Source organism: Vigna radiata, chromosome 9, assembly GCF_000741045.1.
Source record: "Vigna radiata var. radiata cultivar VC1973A chromosome 9, Vradiata_ver6, whole genome shotgun sequence".
NCBI lineage: Eukaryota > Viridiplantae > Streptophyta > Magnoliopsida > Fabales > Fabaceae > Vigna > Vigna radiata.
The window spans coordinates 14,995,902-15,012,598 of NC_028359.1; the positions used below are offsets into that span (position 1 = coordinate 14,995,902).

Consider the following 16,697-nt stretch of genomic DNA (forward strand, 5'->3'; position numbering starts at 1 on the left):
AATGCTGTTGAGATTTCTCCAGAATCATTTTTCAGAGTTCAAACACTTGTGCCTCTTCTGCACCCTCTCCTCTACCTTCCTTCCCTCTTGAAAGGTTTTCAGAGCTTGAGAATCCTTGCTTCTTCCACACACCTTCATTGAAGCCTTCATCAAACACCTTTCGTGCTTCATGTTGCAGCTTCATTCCGCTGCTATCTCTGAACTTGGAGGTTGTTCGTGATTGAATTCCAAGAGAGCTTCCATCACTACCCAACCCGACCCGGCTCACCACGGGTTGGTTAGTTAGTGAACCAACCAACCCGATTCATCTATTAGCGAGCCAGAAAAATTTGAACCCGGTTCGACCCACCATGGATTGGTGGGTAAATGGGTTGGTTTAGTGGCTCACTTGATTTTTTTTTAAATAAAAAACAAATTATAAAGTTTCTATAATTTAAATTTAAACAAATTTCACTTCCAAATTTCACTCTCAACATGGGTGTTTAATTAATTTTGAAAATAGGGAACTTAAATAATTTTTTCAAACAAAAAAAATAATAAATATTTTTTATAAAATTAAAATTATATTTTAATAAAATAAAATTAAGTAGATAGGTTGGTGGGTCAACATGGGGCACCACGAGTTCAATCTGCATGAGTTGGGTTTAAATGAGTCGAGTTGAAATCTGACTCGCATAAAAAAGATATAATTTTTTCAAACCCAACCGACTTGAACTCGTAGTAGACCTGATTGACCCGCAGGTTGTGACCCATTTTGACACCTCTAACTATTTTAATGTGTAAAATTAAGGAATAAAATATCTTTCTGGCTTAATTAATTTTTAAATTAATGAAATTGGATGAGTAATTTTAAAATGACTAAAATTTATTAGTATTTACAAATTTAAATAATATTTTAATATTTCGGAGAGTATATAATATTATTTTTAATATTTTAAAATCCATTAACATCAATTCTCCTTATCTTCTTTTCCGGGGAGGAAACCCAAAGACAGAATAGCAACAATGGGGAGTGGACGAGAAGGAATATATTTCATGGCGTTTCTCCTTCTCTTCTCTCATTCGGAATTGAGATTCTCAGAGGCTGCAACGGAGGACCCAATTCCAGCAGATTGGCCTCACCAGTTCCACGCGTTGATGTTCATGAACCGAACCGGATATCTCCAGAAATTGGACTTGTGGTACGACTGGTCCAACGGTCGCAACTTCAACATAATTCAGAACCAGCTGGACAACGTTGTAACTTACGACCTGGAGTGGAACAACGGCACCTCCTTCGTCTACACGCTCGATCCCTCCAACCCCACGTGTCAAGTCCTGCAGGTAGAAGTGGGTATTCTCCGCCCCAATTGGCTCCAGGGTGCAACCTATCTGGGTCAGCAGCGAGTTAATAATTTCCTCTGCAATGTGTGGGAGAAGGTCGATTTCATTTGGTACTACGAGGATGTCCTCACTCGCAGGCCTGTTAAGTGGATCTTCTACTCAGGTACACTTACACACTCCTCTCTTGCTTGCTAAAACCTGACGTATGATTCATTCTATGTTATTGATTATATAATTAACATTGATAGCAAATATATCAGTACTTATTGGATAAATGAAATTTGAAGCACTAAACATTTACGAGTCATTTCCATAGTAAGAGATTATTGGGTAGTCCAGGACTTAATCCTTTCTGGACTCCAATAAAAGTTTTTGCAAAGGTCTCCAAAGTTTTAATTTTGAAAATGATTGCTTCTGAGAGCAACAATTGACACACCTTTTGCACCTGATCTTAGTGGGAAGAAATAAATTCCCAGTCACGATGTGAATCCAAAGGTGAACTTAGTGGGATGAAAATAAAGTCCCACTCACAAACACGTTATCCTTTAGTTAAACATTGGATGTAGTTTTTTATTGATGTGCCATAACTTGATTAGATGAACATGATTTACTATAGGAAATCGAGAAAGGTGATTTACAATCTCAATTGACACATAAAGATAATCAACTGTAATTATTTTTTGTCATATTAAAAAGCTTGAACATATTTGCTAAATAGGTATTGATGGAAAACATGAATGTACATGTAATGGATTATGAGAACTTAATTTTTTTCAATAATGACTAATGCGATCAACTCAACAATAGCCACTATTATTGGCTTATGATGTTATCTTAAAATTGAAGTTTGATTTTATCTGAACATCCAGAGTTGTTACCCCAAAATTATATGGTTGTCATATCATTAGTCAATTTGCAGTTGTTGGTATTGTTTTGTTAGCTATGTTTGTATGTCTTCCTTATTTGAAATATTTGCTTGGGCGTTTATTGAGGTTAGCACGCTTTGATTTAGTGAATACTAATCTAATTTGGGGAATGCAGGATACACTGCTAACGTGATGACATTTGAGGTCGGTGCAGTACTTGAGGATCCAAATTGGCAGTCTCCTGAGTACTGTTTTACTGAGAATGAAAAGCAAAATGATAACCCCATTTTAAGACCTGCTGTTCGTGGTGGTTCTCTTGGGAGTTTAATGAGAGGGGTACCCCCTCGGGAAACTATGTAATTATAGTTTTGATCAACTAGAGATTCTCATGCATCACTCTGTTGTTTCTGAGCCATGACAATCTTTGTAAATTATACTAGACCAAGCACCCACAAATTTTATTGAATTTCCTCTGTTTTGTCGAACTTATCGAATTTTATTGAATTTCCTCTGGTAAAAGAGGCTTAATTAGTTGAGCTCATTCATAAGTGGAACCATTGCAAGTGATTTGGGAAAGTGTAACCTAATATTGTATAGAATCCTTATAAGCGAAATCAATGCAATTCTTGTACTTCTTGTGTCAATAGACATAAGATTCTACATGAAGAGACGTGAATAAGCTAGTGTAGCTTTCATGAAATATTTCCCTTTTCTACTTTCTTTCTAGATATATATTTTTTAGCGTATGGTGAATACTTATGCGTGATCTCATTCTTTTCTATCGAGTTTGATGAAGAAGAAGATTTTACTCAAGAGCTTGAAATGGATTCAACACCAACTTAAAAGAGAATGAGTTGATGAGGTAAGAACCATTAAACTTTCAACTATGATCTTATTTGTTTGTTCATGATAGAATTCTATGACTCATGGTGTGTAGAATACTAAGGTCTTGTTCACTTGAGTGGATTTGAGGGAGAGTAATTGAGTGGATTTGAGAGGATTTGAAGGTAATTTTTTTTGTTGTTTATTTGAGTGAATTTGGAGGTAAACGAGTATGAATTTGGAAGTAAATTTTTTTAATCTACCATATAAATTAAATCTTACACTAATTCTCACAAACTTTACTTCCAAATTCAGTCTCTTTAACCTCCAAATTCACTCAAATAAACAGCAAAAAAAATTACCTTCAAATCCTCTCAAATCCACTCAATTACTTCCCCTCAAATCCACTCAAGTGAACAAGGCCTAAAACAACTTGTCTATGATTTAAATGCCATTATTATTAGAAAAAAAAAATGTGTTTTTATGATTTAAGCCTTATGGATTGCATCCTAAATTCTAAGCTTGTAATAATGCAAACGAGTGACATATACAATATAAAATAACAAAGAAAGTAAGTTAAATGAATAACTATTACTAATGAAAAGATTGATTATAGAAAATACATAAATCAACAACTGAAGAACTATGTTTGGCTGATAAAACTAGGGGTGGGCAAACTGTCATACAGTATACTACACTATTAAAATCTATAAATAACTATAAATTATTTTAACAAAACTGTACTGAATAAAAAATAGTTCAAAAGTAACTTAAACAATTTTTTAATTCACATACTGCAGTACATTTTATTCATGTTTCCCCTTCACGTTCAGTAATGGAAACAACTCACAAAACTCTTTCCGCCACATGTCAATACTCTATTTAATGTGTCGGCGGCGTTTGCGCCACTGTGGCGCCATGATTTGAAGGGTTGCGACAATATATCCTTTGGAGAGATGGAAAAAACGCGCTAATGCACATTGTGGACAGTGAGTAATTTGATTTGTGGTTAAATAGCTAATGGTCCCACAGTAGGAAATGGCTAACGTGCTTGAAAACCTTGACAGCGGTTTGTGGTAAGAAGCCAAAGGTGTCAGATATGGACGACGGCGGGATGGAAGAGGCAATAGGCTTTGGCAAAATCTGTGTGAGGTACACTAATAAAGAGAGATTTTGTACTAAAATTATTAAGTTTCAGTTTTTTTAATCTGAATTGGAAAATAATTTAATTGGTTTTCAGTAAAAACAGTTTAGTTTTTTTTAAAGAGTTAACTGTGTTTTTAGTCTCTATACTTTGAAACGATTTTGGTTTTAGTCCTTCTTTCAAACTAAGGTACAATTTAGTCTTTTAACTTTAGAAAACTCTGTGTTTAGTCTTTTTTATCAATTTTTTTTAACTTTATTTGCTGTTTCAAACACGTTTCTCAGTTAACATTGAAGCAAAAATGTGTCAAAGAGTGTAAACAATCCAAATGCTATAATGAAACGTACTCGAAACAGCAAATAAAATTAAAAAAATTTGGTAAAAAGAACTAAAACCAAAGTTTTCTAAAGTTAAAAGACTAGATTGTACCTTAGTTTGAAAGAGAGACTAAAACCGAAATTGCTCCAAAGTATAGGGACTAAAAACATATTTAACTCTATTTTAAATATAAAACAATACAGTTAACTGCAGTTCAAGTTCAGTTTGATGAACTATGCTCACCCCTAGATAAAACCCTCTGATAGCTAACAAATCAAAGGAACTCTTACTTGAACGTTAAGAAACAAACCCTTTTGCAAGAGATCAAGATAACCTATGCATAGAAAAAGAAGAGGATCATAGCATCTGTCTCTTTGTTTCGTCTCACTGCTTGAAGTTAATTTATTTTTGTTTGCATCAAAGAAATCTCCTACTGAACATCCGTAAGAAATTTAGTTATTTGTCACTGTGTCGGATTTTGGCAGTTTTGTACTTATAAATATATTGTTCACTAAGAATAAAAATGAGTGCAGTTTGCTTTATAAGCACATTTAGGAGAGAATATCACTGGGAAAAAAAGAGAGTATTAGCGTGATTATAAGAAACTATTATTATTTTAAAATCAAACCATAACCGTTATATATTGTGCTTTGGGGTGTGAGATAGAAGAAATTCATCCAAAACTTTTATATAATTTTTAAATAATTACTTAAATTGACTCAAGTTAATACGTTGTGACTAAACTAAGATAAACTGGCTCTGCATCTCTTTTCTATTATCTCGTTTAAAGTTTTACATTGATCTTATTTATGTTTCAATATATGACAACGTTTTTAATTTTTAGTTTTTATGTAGTTGAACTCGAACAATCGATTAATAGCTCTTTTTGTATTTGAGCTGGAATAATTCTTCTGCTGGTGGTGACTGTTATTTTAGCTAGAATTGAGAAAAGAGGGTGCAAATTGAAACAACTAATGTTTATTATGAAAAGAACTGATAAACAGAATATTGCATTACGTTCCAATACTATAAAGTTGTGCTTTATCAGAATCCATAAGAAACAAGTAATGGACAGAATAGAATAATATTGTTGGTATTTCTAATAAGTTCTGTAATTCACCGGACAGGATAACGATTCCACCTTAATCATAAACGGAACCCAGAATGAATATAGGAATGGGTAAGTGATGAGTCAATATTTTTCTTAACTTCACTTCGCTTATTATGCTAGATTTAATTAGGGAATTGTGTTTGAATGTCCAGCATTTTCTCATTTAGATTTAATTAGGGAATTGTGCTTAAATGTCCAACATTTTCTCATTTTTGTTAATTGTGTTTAATTTGACCAGAAATTCTTACTTTAATTAATTTGAATTATCTAAGCTTATTATTTTCATTATTGATTGCAGGAAAAATTTTGAAAATACAATTTAGGACATTTGGACAGCTGTCGCATAATTCAAGACTCTCCACAAAAGAAGTGTGCACAAGAAGAAGGGAACTATGGTGATTTTACTCTTTGGACTTATGAGAAAAGGGTGCAACACGTTGAATTTGGGGGTGCACAGAGACGGGCTTCCAATATTCACGGCTTGGGCTAGAAAGAAGCACCATGCGTGCTGGAGGCATTCAATGGAAATATGCACGGTCCAACAGGCTTGGAGAAGTGGATTTCAATTGGTGTTTTTATAGGAAACGGGTGACATCCAGCAAGGTGCAGGGGGGCCCATGGGGTAATTAATTGTGGAGATTGCTACGTCCAGCAGAGTTGCTTCATGATCACACAAGATTCATTTTGGGTTGGGGGATATTTCGCTTGGAGAATAAATGGGAGGTCCAGCTGCCACCGAGAAAAGCAAGGAGGTCATCCATTCTTCAATTTGGGGCCCATGAGCACATTTAGAGCGTCCAACAAAGAGAGGGTTGCTGCCATGTCCACGTGAGAGAGCTCCAAAAGCATTTGGCTGACTTAATACAAAGTCCAACTGCCACCCGAGGACAGGAGATATATATATGTTTCAATTGGAAAGGAAGAAAGGGGGAGCAGCTGCCACACACATAAGAGGAGATTGGATTTTCAGTTCATTTTTCATGGAGGGTTATGGCTAGTTGGAAGGCACATAGCTGATTTCTTTTCTTCTTTTTTTTATTTAAGGTGCAACACGTTTCCAATTGTTTGTTTATGTTGAAAATAGAATGATTTAGTTTCAACACCAAGAGGGAGGGTGAATTGGTGAAATACAAAAATCAGAGTCTTTTCAAAATCTTTTTCGTAAAAATGAGAACTTTTAAAAGTTTCTTAAAACTCAAGGAAAAAGATTATTCAAGTGTAATGAAAAATATCTGACTACGTTAAATGTAAAGTCGACTTGAAATATAAAGAGTTCAAGGATAGAAGATTCAAATGTAGTTTTTATACTAGTTCGGCCAAACTTCCTACATCTAGTGTCCTTCCTGTGCCCGGAAGCAAATGCACTATAATGGTCAAGGATTTTACAACAAGGTTTCTATAGAGACCTCCATGTCAAAATATAAAACACCTTTCTAACCCTTTAACCAAAATATAGGCATACAACACACAAAGAACAGCAGCAAGATATCCCCTCTCTTGCAGTCTTTGACAACTTTGAACAATCCTCAAAGTTTACCAGAACGGAACACGTCATCTTCCTGTAATCGCAACAGGGCAGCCAATATCTTCACAAGATTGAGAGAAGAATTTGATCATTTATCAAAAGCACCTCACTATGCAGTATTGATCAATCTGTATTTTAGCACAAACACTTGTTCTTCAAGGAACCGCCAAAGAATGATCACCACCATCTTTCTTGATGCGTTCTTGGAGCTTTAGCACGTTCTACAAATCTGAAAAGAATCACTGAAATCGATAAATTCACAAAAGTCTTTGTAGAAATCAAACTTGCATCTATTTATAGTTTTTCATGAAACAAACGCTCCTCAATTTGACTACGCTACTAATAAAGTTGATTAACCACAGATAGTTAAAATAGTTATAACAGTTTAGTAGCAGTCAGACCAACTAAATTAATTGTACATTTAATTCAGTTGACTAACAATTAATGTTTGGTCAAAGAAACAAAATATAGTTGTTATACTTCATAAGCATCAACAAAAATTCGAAACATAACTAAGTCGAGTAGCTTGTGCATACAGTCGACTTTGTCACTTCAATGCAGTTTTGAAAATCTTTCTTTGCAAAAATACTCAATGCATTGTTTGAGAAAATCTGTTCAAAGTCACGAGTTTTAATCGAATTGCTTCTTAATGAAGTCAACTTAAAACTTGTAGTTTTGCCACACAATATAAGTTCAACCAAAGTGCATGTGGTTTTCTTTTCTAAATCATATGTTATGCAATTACAGATGATATCTCATGTAGAACGCAGTGAATATGCACACATAGACAAAATTAACACAAACATGTTTTCAAGAAATCATTCATATTAAAATAATGAACATGTAACACATATGAACATGTAACAACACATGTTGTTATTAATAATATGTTGGCATCATAATAAACCAGAAGTTATCTAAGATTGTAAGGTCTAGCTAAACTAGTGTTTCCCTTACCAACAATCTCAACAGTTTCCTTCAAGCAGCTACATGCTCACGCCAACATAGGAGATTTCATACTTCATTTGGAAAATGCATTCGGTTACCACGTCTAGTAGAGGAGAAGATGAGTTTTCAATTGTAGAAGTTATGCACATGCTTTATTTTGCCTTTAGAGTGAAACAACTGACTCACTTCATATTTATTTTAGTGGTCGCGCTTTTTATTTTTTTTGTTGTTCCTTGATAGATGTGTTTCATCTAGATGGCTACAATGTGCCTTTTCTTTATTAAGTTAATTGTTGCATTAAATTTTGTTTACACATTTGTCACTTGTTCACACGTTGCCCTTTTAATTCATGTAGATGCGTTTTAGATTTCTTTATTGTATTTCAATTAGGTCATGAGTTTTCTTAATTAGTTATTGCATTTAATTTGGTTCGTATGTGCATTTCATTTTTTGCCAAGTGTTTCTTTATTATCTGCTGCATATTAATTAGTTCACACATCTTGCTTAAGGATTTTTCGGGTTTTACTGTTTTCCACATCCTAACCATGTCTTCAAGCTAAGAATTCTTCTTGCCATTGTTAAGACTCCGACAAGTGTACCGAATCGTATCAAGTAATATAAAAGTAAGATCGAGTATCATTTCCCTAGAGAATCATTGGCCTAAACTCTCATGTAATTTGTTGATTATTTAAGACTTGTGAAACGAAAATTGGTGTTTTAGGATGCAAAAACAAAAATAAACATGCATCCAAAGGTTGATCAATTGACCAAGAAATTATGTAGTTGAATGATATGAATGAATTATGTTGTTGGAGTTTCCGACTTTATCCTAATCCACTCTCATATATTTAAGAATTCTACTTTTCCATTAATGTCAATGCCACTTTCTAATTTACCCTAAACCCGATGTCTCAGTGAAGAAAGTTTACTCCTAATTACTAGTTTACAATGTCTTGTCTCCCTAGCAATTGATCATGCATTACATTCGCACAAAAGCTTAAGGCAATCGGTCCTCCTATCCCTATGTATAAGTAATATTGCTCCCAAGAGAATTCTCCTATGTCTAGACTTACCCATATGTGTCCATATAGATAAAATCAAAGATCATGCTATTGAATGAGTTAAACAAAACATGCATAGAGAATAGAGGAAAAACTTTAACAATTAATGAAATAAAGCATATTAATAAAGCATCAATTCAATATATGAGATTATCAAAGGATTACATCGTTTCCCCAACAATAATGGAGGTTTAGTTCACCATAGACATGGTGAAACTAGATGAAATTAATGAAGATAATGAAAAGATAAACCCTAGTATGTTTCTGCGTCTCCTTCTTCCAAAAGATATCCTCTTTGGGTCGTGCAAATCAATATATAGCTCATAAAAATAATAGAAAAATTGGCCCAGGCCATTCTTTATCTTTTGAATCTTTCTTTTCTCACTTTTTCTTTTCTTTTGCCTTTTGCTTGCTTTTCTTTATGATTTCTCACTGCCTAGAGAGGTGGTTTGTGTCTTGGTAACCCCAAACATGAACCTTTATTAGTACCTCATCAAATGTTCTCAACTTAACTCAAGGTAATGATTTTTCAAAAAGGTTTCAAGACATATCAGGCTCAAGGTTCAGAGGTTAGAACAGATTGTTCTCTTTTTAGTGGGCAAAAATATTTTGAAGGCCAAAAGAATAGGGGATAAGAAAAGATGGCCTTGATCATATGAAACCTGCAGGCAAGTAGTTCAATCATAGAAAATTTGGGCAAAATCATTCATGCTTCCAAAGTAACAACAATTATTTAAAAACAACTCTGAAGCTCAAAACTCACACAGGTGAACTCACAAGTTCTCAAATTCAGAAAAACAATCTGCTCAGTATTTTAATCAAACTTTATCTCAAGCACCTGTCTCACAAATTTATCATCATGCATGTGAATCATGAATTTCTCAATTTTTTTGTCTCATAATGGTATTGTTCATGAACTAACCTGTATTAATACCCCTCAACAATATGGGGTTGCAGAAAGAAAGAATCGTCATCTTCTTGAAGTAACTAGAGCTCTTCTTTTTCAAATGTTTATTCCAAACAACTATTGGGGAGAAGCTGTGTTAACTGCCACATATCTCATCAATAGGTTACCCACTCGTATCTTAAATGACATTAGTCCTATAGAGTCTCTATTGTCTTTTGTTCCTTCTTATTCCCTACTAACGAGTCTACCTAGTCGAGTCTTGGGATGTGTTGTTTTTGTTCAGTCTCATCATCCTAACCTTGGTAAATTAGATCTCAGAGCTCTTAAATGTGTCTTTATTGGGTATCCTTATAATAAAAAAGGGTACAAATGTTATCATCCTCAGAGTCGTCGCGTCTTTATCACCATGGATGTCACCTTTCATTAAACACGATCCTTTTATGTCAGTCCACCACTTCAGGGGGAGAAAACACTTGAAGTGGATGAACTATCCTTCTTGTCATTACCATGCTTGTCTTTCCAAGATGCCCAAGACCTGAGCAGTGAAGGTATCATAGTCCACAGTGAGGAAGAAGACATATTTTTTGGCAAAAAATATGAAAGAAGAGAGCAACCCACTTCAACTCTCGAGCAAGAAAAATTGTCTAATCTCGAGGTGAGGATCCCTAAAGATATCAATGAGGAGGAGGTAAGTATTACTGAGGATTTACCCATTGCATTGAGAAAGGGAAGAAGATCATGTGCTAAATATCCTATTTCTCAGTATGTTTGCACTAACAATCTCTCTAATAAGCACAGATGTTTTATTGCTGCCATTGATGCCACAGAAATTCCTACCTCAATCCAAGAAGCCATGAAACTTGAACATTGGAATCAAGCCAAGAAAGAAGAGATGAATTTATTAGAAAGAAATTCAACTTGGGAGATTGTTGATAAGCCAAGAGACAAGAAGGCAGTGGGGTGTAAATGGATATTCAAAGTGAAACATAAGGCAGATGGGACAATAGAAAGATATAAAGCTAGAATGGTGGCAAAAGGATATACCAAACATATGGGATTGACTATGAGGAGACATTTGCCCAGTGGCAAAGATGAATACAATTCGAGTTATTCTTGCTTTGGCTGCCCATTTTGGATGGGACTTACACCAGCTGGATGTGAAGAATGCCTTTCTTCATGGAAATCTAGATAAGGAAGTGTACATGGAGATTCCCCTAGGTTTTGAAGTGAAAAATGAAAGAAACATAGGTATGCCTCCTGAAGAAAGCATTGTATGGTTTTAAGCAATCCCCTAGAGCATGGTTTGGAAGATTTACACAAGCAATGGTTTCCTTGGAATACAGACAAAGCCAAGGAGATCATACTCTATTCATAAAGCACTCTTCTACAGGTAAACTCACTCTATTACTTGCCTATGTGGATGATATGATTATTGCAGGANATGATGAAACAGAAAAATTGGCATTAAAAGATAAATTGGCAACTCAATTTGAAATGAAAGACCTAGGAAAACTCAAATATTTTCTTGGAATAGAGGTTGCCTACTCCAAGAAAGGAATTTTCATCTTCCAAAGGAAATATGTACTTGATCTCCTCAAAGAAACAAGAAAGCTGGGATGTAGAACTTCAACAGTTCCTATAGAACAAAATCACAAAATAGGATGTGAAGAAAGTGCTCCTATAGAGAAGGCCCAATATCAGATATTGGTAGGAAAATTGATTTATTTATCACACACAAGACCAGACATTGCTTATGCAGTTAGTGTTGTGAGCCAATTTATGCATGATCCAAGAGAGAGACTCATGCAAGCAGTTGACAAAATTCTTCAATACTTAAAGTCAAGTCCAGGAAAGGGACTATTATTCAAAAGGGAAGACACATTGACTATGAAGATATATACTGATGCTGACTATGTAGGTTCTATTACTGACAGAAAATCTACTTCTGGGTATTGTGTGTTTCTTGGAGATAGTCTGGTAACATGGAGTAGCAAAAAGCAAGATAGAGTTTCTCGTTCTAGTGCAAAAGCTGAATTTCGAGCTCTTGCTCAAGGAATGTGTGAAGGACTCTGGATGAAAATCATTTTGGATGATCTTAAAGTCAAAGTGGAGAACCCGATACAACTACACTGTGACAATAAGTGTTCCATGAGCATAGCCCATAATCCAATACAACATGATAGAACCAAACACATTGAGATTGACACACATTTCATCAAAGATAATCTTGACAGAGGCTTTGTGATTACAACTCATTTTCCTACAGAACTTCAAATAGTAGATATTTTTACAAAAGGGCTTCCTTCAAGTAAATTTCAAGATCTTGTAGGCAAGTTGGGAATGATTGATATTCATTTACCAACTTGAGGGGCAGTGTTGTAATTAGAGAAGATTTCTTTAGAATCTTCCTAATTAAAGAAAATAGATATACAATCTTTTATTTTATTTTCCTAATTTCTCTATTTCCCTTTTTAGGAGAATTAGATTGTTACAAATAGAGGATATAAGAATGTATTTTCAATAAATTCTAAATAATAAATTTCAATATTATTTTCTACTGTTTCCAACTACAATCTGTTGCTGCAACATGTGTTTCCCACTCTTCATCTCGCCTCATTCTGAAACCATACATAATATAGAAGGTGATGTTAACTATTAACTATACCTAAATAAAAGCACAAATGTTCAAGAGAGGCAACAAGAATAATTGATTTACCTAATAAAGTAACCATGCTCAACTGCAACTCCCAAATTCTCACAAGAAGAAAACCATTCTGAAATCACCTTTCGGCTTCTAGCACTAACAAGGAAAACCATGTTAACATATTGCACACTCTAAAAACATTTTTATTCTGAAATATAGAAAGTGATAATGCATACTTTCTATTTCAAATTGAAAACAACTAGTTACTATTGAAACTGAATAGTAAGAATGAATGAGTAAGTCTACTTTTTTTCATCAATAATGAATAACATTTAATAAAAGTGGTCACCTTTTCAATATATTTGAAGGTTTAGGACGACCATTCTATATCAATATCATTTAGCTACTTTCGCTTTTGCTTCTGCACCCTTCACTCATTCATTGCCAATTAACTTGAACTAGAGCTTCAAAACAAAACAAAGTTGAACTCTGCCCAGTCAAAACCTCTGCGTATATTTTTCTCATTAATATCAAAACCTATCACCACTGTCACCCTATTGCCATCAACACATATTTTACTGCTTCTTAGATCTTCAACCATCTTCAACCTTTTGCTTTGGCTTTGTAACTTGAAAACAAAGTATTAGATTAGACAAGACACAAGTTTGGTTTGAGTACCTTGGCAGGAGGGGCCTTGGTCTTTGATTTGAAGAGAGCAAGAGTTGTGATGATTTTCATTTGGTAGTATCATCCCATTTGCTCTCAAGAGATAAGGATCATTCACTCAGACTAAGAGCTTGTCCTCTGCAACTTCTGCTGCTATTGCCAACAAGGTCAATAGGACAGAGGAATCCATGGGGAAAGTCATGGACTTGGGTTGTTGGGGTCCCAATACTATTTGGGCATCAGCAAAACTTCATCTTCATCATTTTGCTAACAATTTTGTGTAAGCACTTGGACTGAGTTTTTCTTTCTGTGGAGGTGGTTGAGGAGTAACGTGTTAGGAACTTCTAAGCCATGGTTGTTGCTTCCCTGGTACTAGTATGAAAGGCAATATGTTGTTTTAGGGACATTGACAAATGTACCCTCTCAAGTATTAGTTAACTTGACTTTTTTAATTTTGCCTTTTTGTATCTTCTTGTTATGTTGACAGTTAATATACACTTTAGTACTGTTAGTGGAAATCATTTCTTACGTATCTCTTTTAATGTGTTATTTGCATTTAAGATCTGATAGTTGATGAAATGGTCATATGACAATATTTATATGTATAAAAAATTAAGTAATGGAGCATTTCCATAGTAGGTTACAAGACCCATTTATGTAGAGGGATGCTTGTAGAAATGATTGATATTTGTCCTTACACTTTCACTAATATTGTTTCTGGAATGGTGAACTGTATATAGTCTTTCTCTCTCTATTTGTTGGTGATTTTTCATATAGGCTCAAAATTGATCAAATTAACTGTGCAAACAGATTTCAAATGGCTAATTACGATAAATCCTTCGGTAATTACTGAAGGACATTCTTTTGGTAATTACCGAAGGCCAGAATCCGCCGGTAATCGTTTCTGACAATGATTTTTCTAACAAAATACATATCGTCAGTAATTCGTCGATAAAATGTGATTATCGACAGAATATATCATATAGCAACAGAATTTGACCGTCGGGAATATTGTCAATTATTGTAATAGACATGCTTAGGGTAAATATGTCAATAGAATTCTCATAAATATTTTTATAAAAAATAGTTATTTTATGTTAAAGTTACTTTATGTAATAAGTTAATTTATAAAAAATTATAAAATAATTGTGTAGTTTTTTTAATATGTAGATAAAATCGTTTTAGTCCATGCAAAATCATTCTTTTAAAGTTTTTATTGAGAAACTTGATTGAATATATGATTGACATAACTCAATTGAATTGCCTATCATGACTAGGATGAAAATAATTTTTAACTAGATAAAACCAAATAAGACATTTTAGGAAGATAAATTAGGTTTAAACATTTATCCAAGTTTATTTTACTGAGAAAAAATATTTAGATTATTCAAAAGTACATATTAAATTTTATATTCATTACAATTATATATCTATTTATTTTTTAAGCAATAAACATGTTAACGATATATAAACATATTTTTATAAGCTTATTAAATGATAAATTAATATATCTTATTTAAAATCTTTCTATAAAATGAACTTTTATGTAAAATGACATATAAAAATTATATAGAAAAAATATATTGATACCATAAAAGAAAATTATATTTTACTCTTATAAAACTCAACCTACCTATCTTTATCTATCTTATATCAAGGTTAAAAATCACTTTAAATTGATAGTTTATAATTTATTTAACTTGTAGTTTTTCTCCCAGGTCAATAATTGCAATTATGTTATTACTTTAAAATTATTTAAACTGTAGTTTAATAATTTGAAATATGTTTTCTCTAGTGTTGTTGATTCCTAGAAATATGAAGTATGTTAGTATGATTAAAGTTGTCGGATAAAATAATATGAAAAAAAAAATTAATTTTAAAATATTACTCATAAAAACTTATTGAGAACTCTTCCTCTCTCATTGTCATTTTTTCACTGTTTATGGGTTAATCTTCTCCCAGGTTGATTTCTTTTTTCCCCTTTCTGTTTGTCTCTAATTTCTTATCCTACCCTCTGACTACCCATCTTCTCCCAATTTCTTTTTATTGTGTCTTTTGCGGTTTTATTATTTCATGTTCATCTTTTCCACTGTTTATCTTTTCCTCTGAACTCTCATCTTTGTTGTGTTTCTTTTCCTGTGTTTCTTTTTTTCAGTTTTTTTTTCTTCATCACGAATATTATGTAACAAAAACCAAATCGCGAATCACACAATTTGCATATGATTCGGCTATTCATGTTACGATTCAGGTTTCGAAATTATTCATCAAACAATATGTATTGCTGGAGCACAATTTTGTAACAAATAGGTATTCAGATCCTACTATTTCTAATTACACTGAAGTATTTTACTTCAATTCAAACTAATCTTATAATATCAATCACTTATAATTTTTTTCAAATGTTAATAATTTATTATTTAATTTTTTTATAAGTATAAAATTCAAATATAATATTATCAAAATGACAAAAAAACATTTTTTTAACTACAAACATCTAATAAAAAATTCAACTCTCAATGAATATTCATATATCAAGAATTAACATTCAAAATTTCAACACAATCTAACAGTTAAAAAAGTAATAATCATAATATTTTCTAGATGACTCAAAATAAAATAAGTGACGTGTAATATTAGATGTCCAATACTATAATCTCTTCTAACTCATTAACTTGAGAATGTTCAATAATATCGTCCAACACGATCAAATCAATGAAGCATCATTTGATTGAAACTTATCCGTATTATAGAAACACTCAGTGATACATCAGAAGCTTGAACTTCTTCTCATAGTTTAATTAATCAAATTGACTCTTTCTGAACTATTCTTCACTTCATAAATTTTACAAAACTATAGTATAATCATATCTTAACTCATAAAGTACCAATTTAATTAAAGGTTTCATAGAGAAATTTTCATCGATAACCCTAAAAAAGCCAAGGTTTTACAAGAGTAAACACCTTTTTAATTCTAAGTAGTATAATATTTCCTAACGTTACACCACTTTTTAAACCATCTTTAAAAAATGAGTGTGCCCTCTCTTATAAAACACACATTCGTCTGTTTTTTTTTTTCGTTGTATTTTACTAGTTTTGTAGTTTTGATACACTAAACGAGATATTCATATTGTATTGTGGAGGGTTTGCATGACATACCACAAATATGTCTTTAAAAACAATATTTAACCATACTCCTCAAAAACATAATAATGTTCATGTTATTACGTATATTTTACCACGCTTCCATTCCCAAAGCAACACAAGGTAACTAACCTACCATAAAAAAAGAAAAAAAAAGTCCATTGCTACGGTTTTATTTATTATGGACCACATTTTCTGGTCTCTATCAACCTCCATAAATT

General features: G+C 33.0%; 1 protein-coding gene across 1 annotated transcript; it reads left to right on the top strand.

Annotated features, from left to right (window-relative positions):
- Positions 1-959: 959 nt before the first annotated feature.
- On the top strand, positions 960-2,849 carry LOC106773692 (uncharacterized protein At4g14100). Its single transcript, XM_014660429.2, has 2 exons — positions 960-1,486; positions 2,365-2,849. The coding sequence occupies exons 1-2, from the start codon at positions 1,006-1,008 to the stop codon at positions 2,547-2,549; spliced, it is 666 nt and encodes a 221-aa protein (XP_014515915.1). The 5' UTR covers positions 960-1,005; the 3' UTR covers positions 2,550-2,849.
- The last annotated feature ends 13,848 nt before the right edge of the window (positions 2,850-16,697 follow it).

Coding starts and splice junctions, on each gene's coding strand:
- LOC106773692 (XM_014660429.2), top strand. CDS start 1,006: ATGGGGAGTGGACGAGAAGGAATATATTTCATGGCGTTTCTCCTTCTC. Junction 1,487..2,364: donor TAAGTGGATCTTCTACTCAG/GTACACTTACAC, acceptor TGGGGAATGCAG/GATACACTGCTAACGTGATG.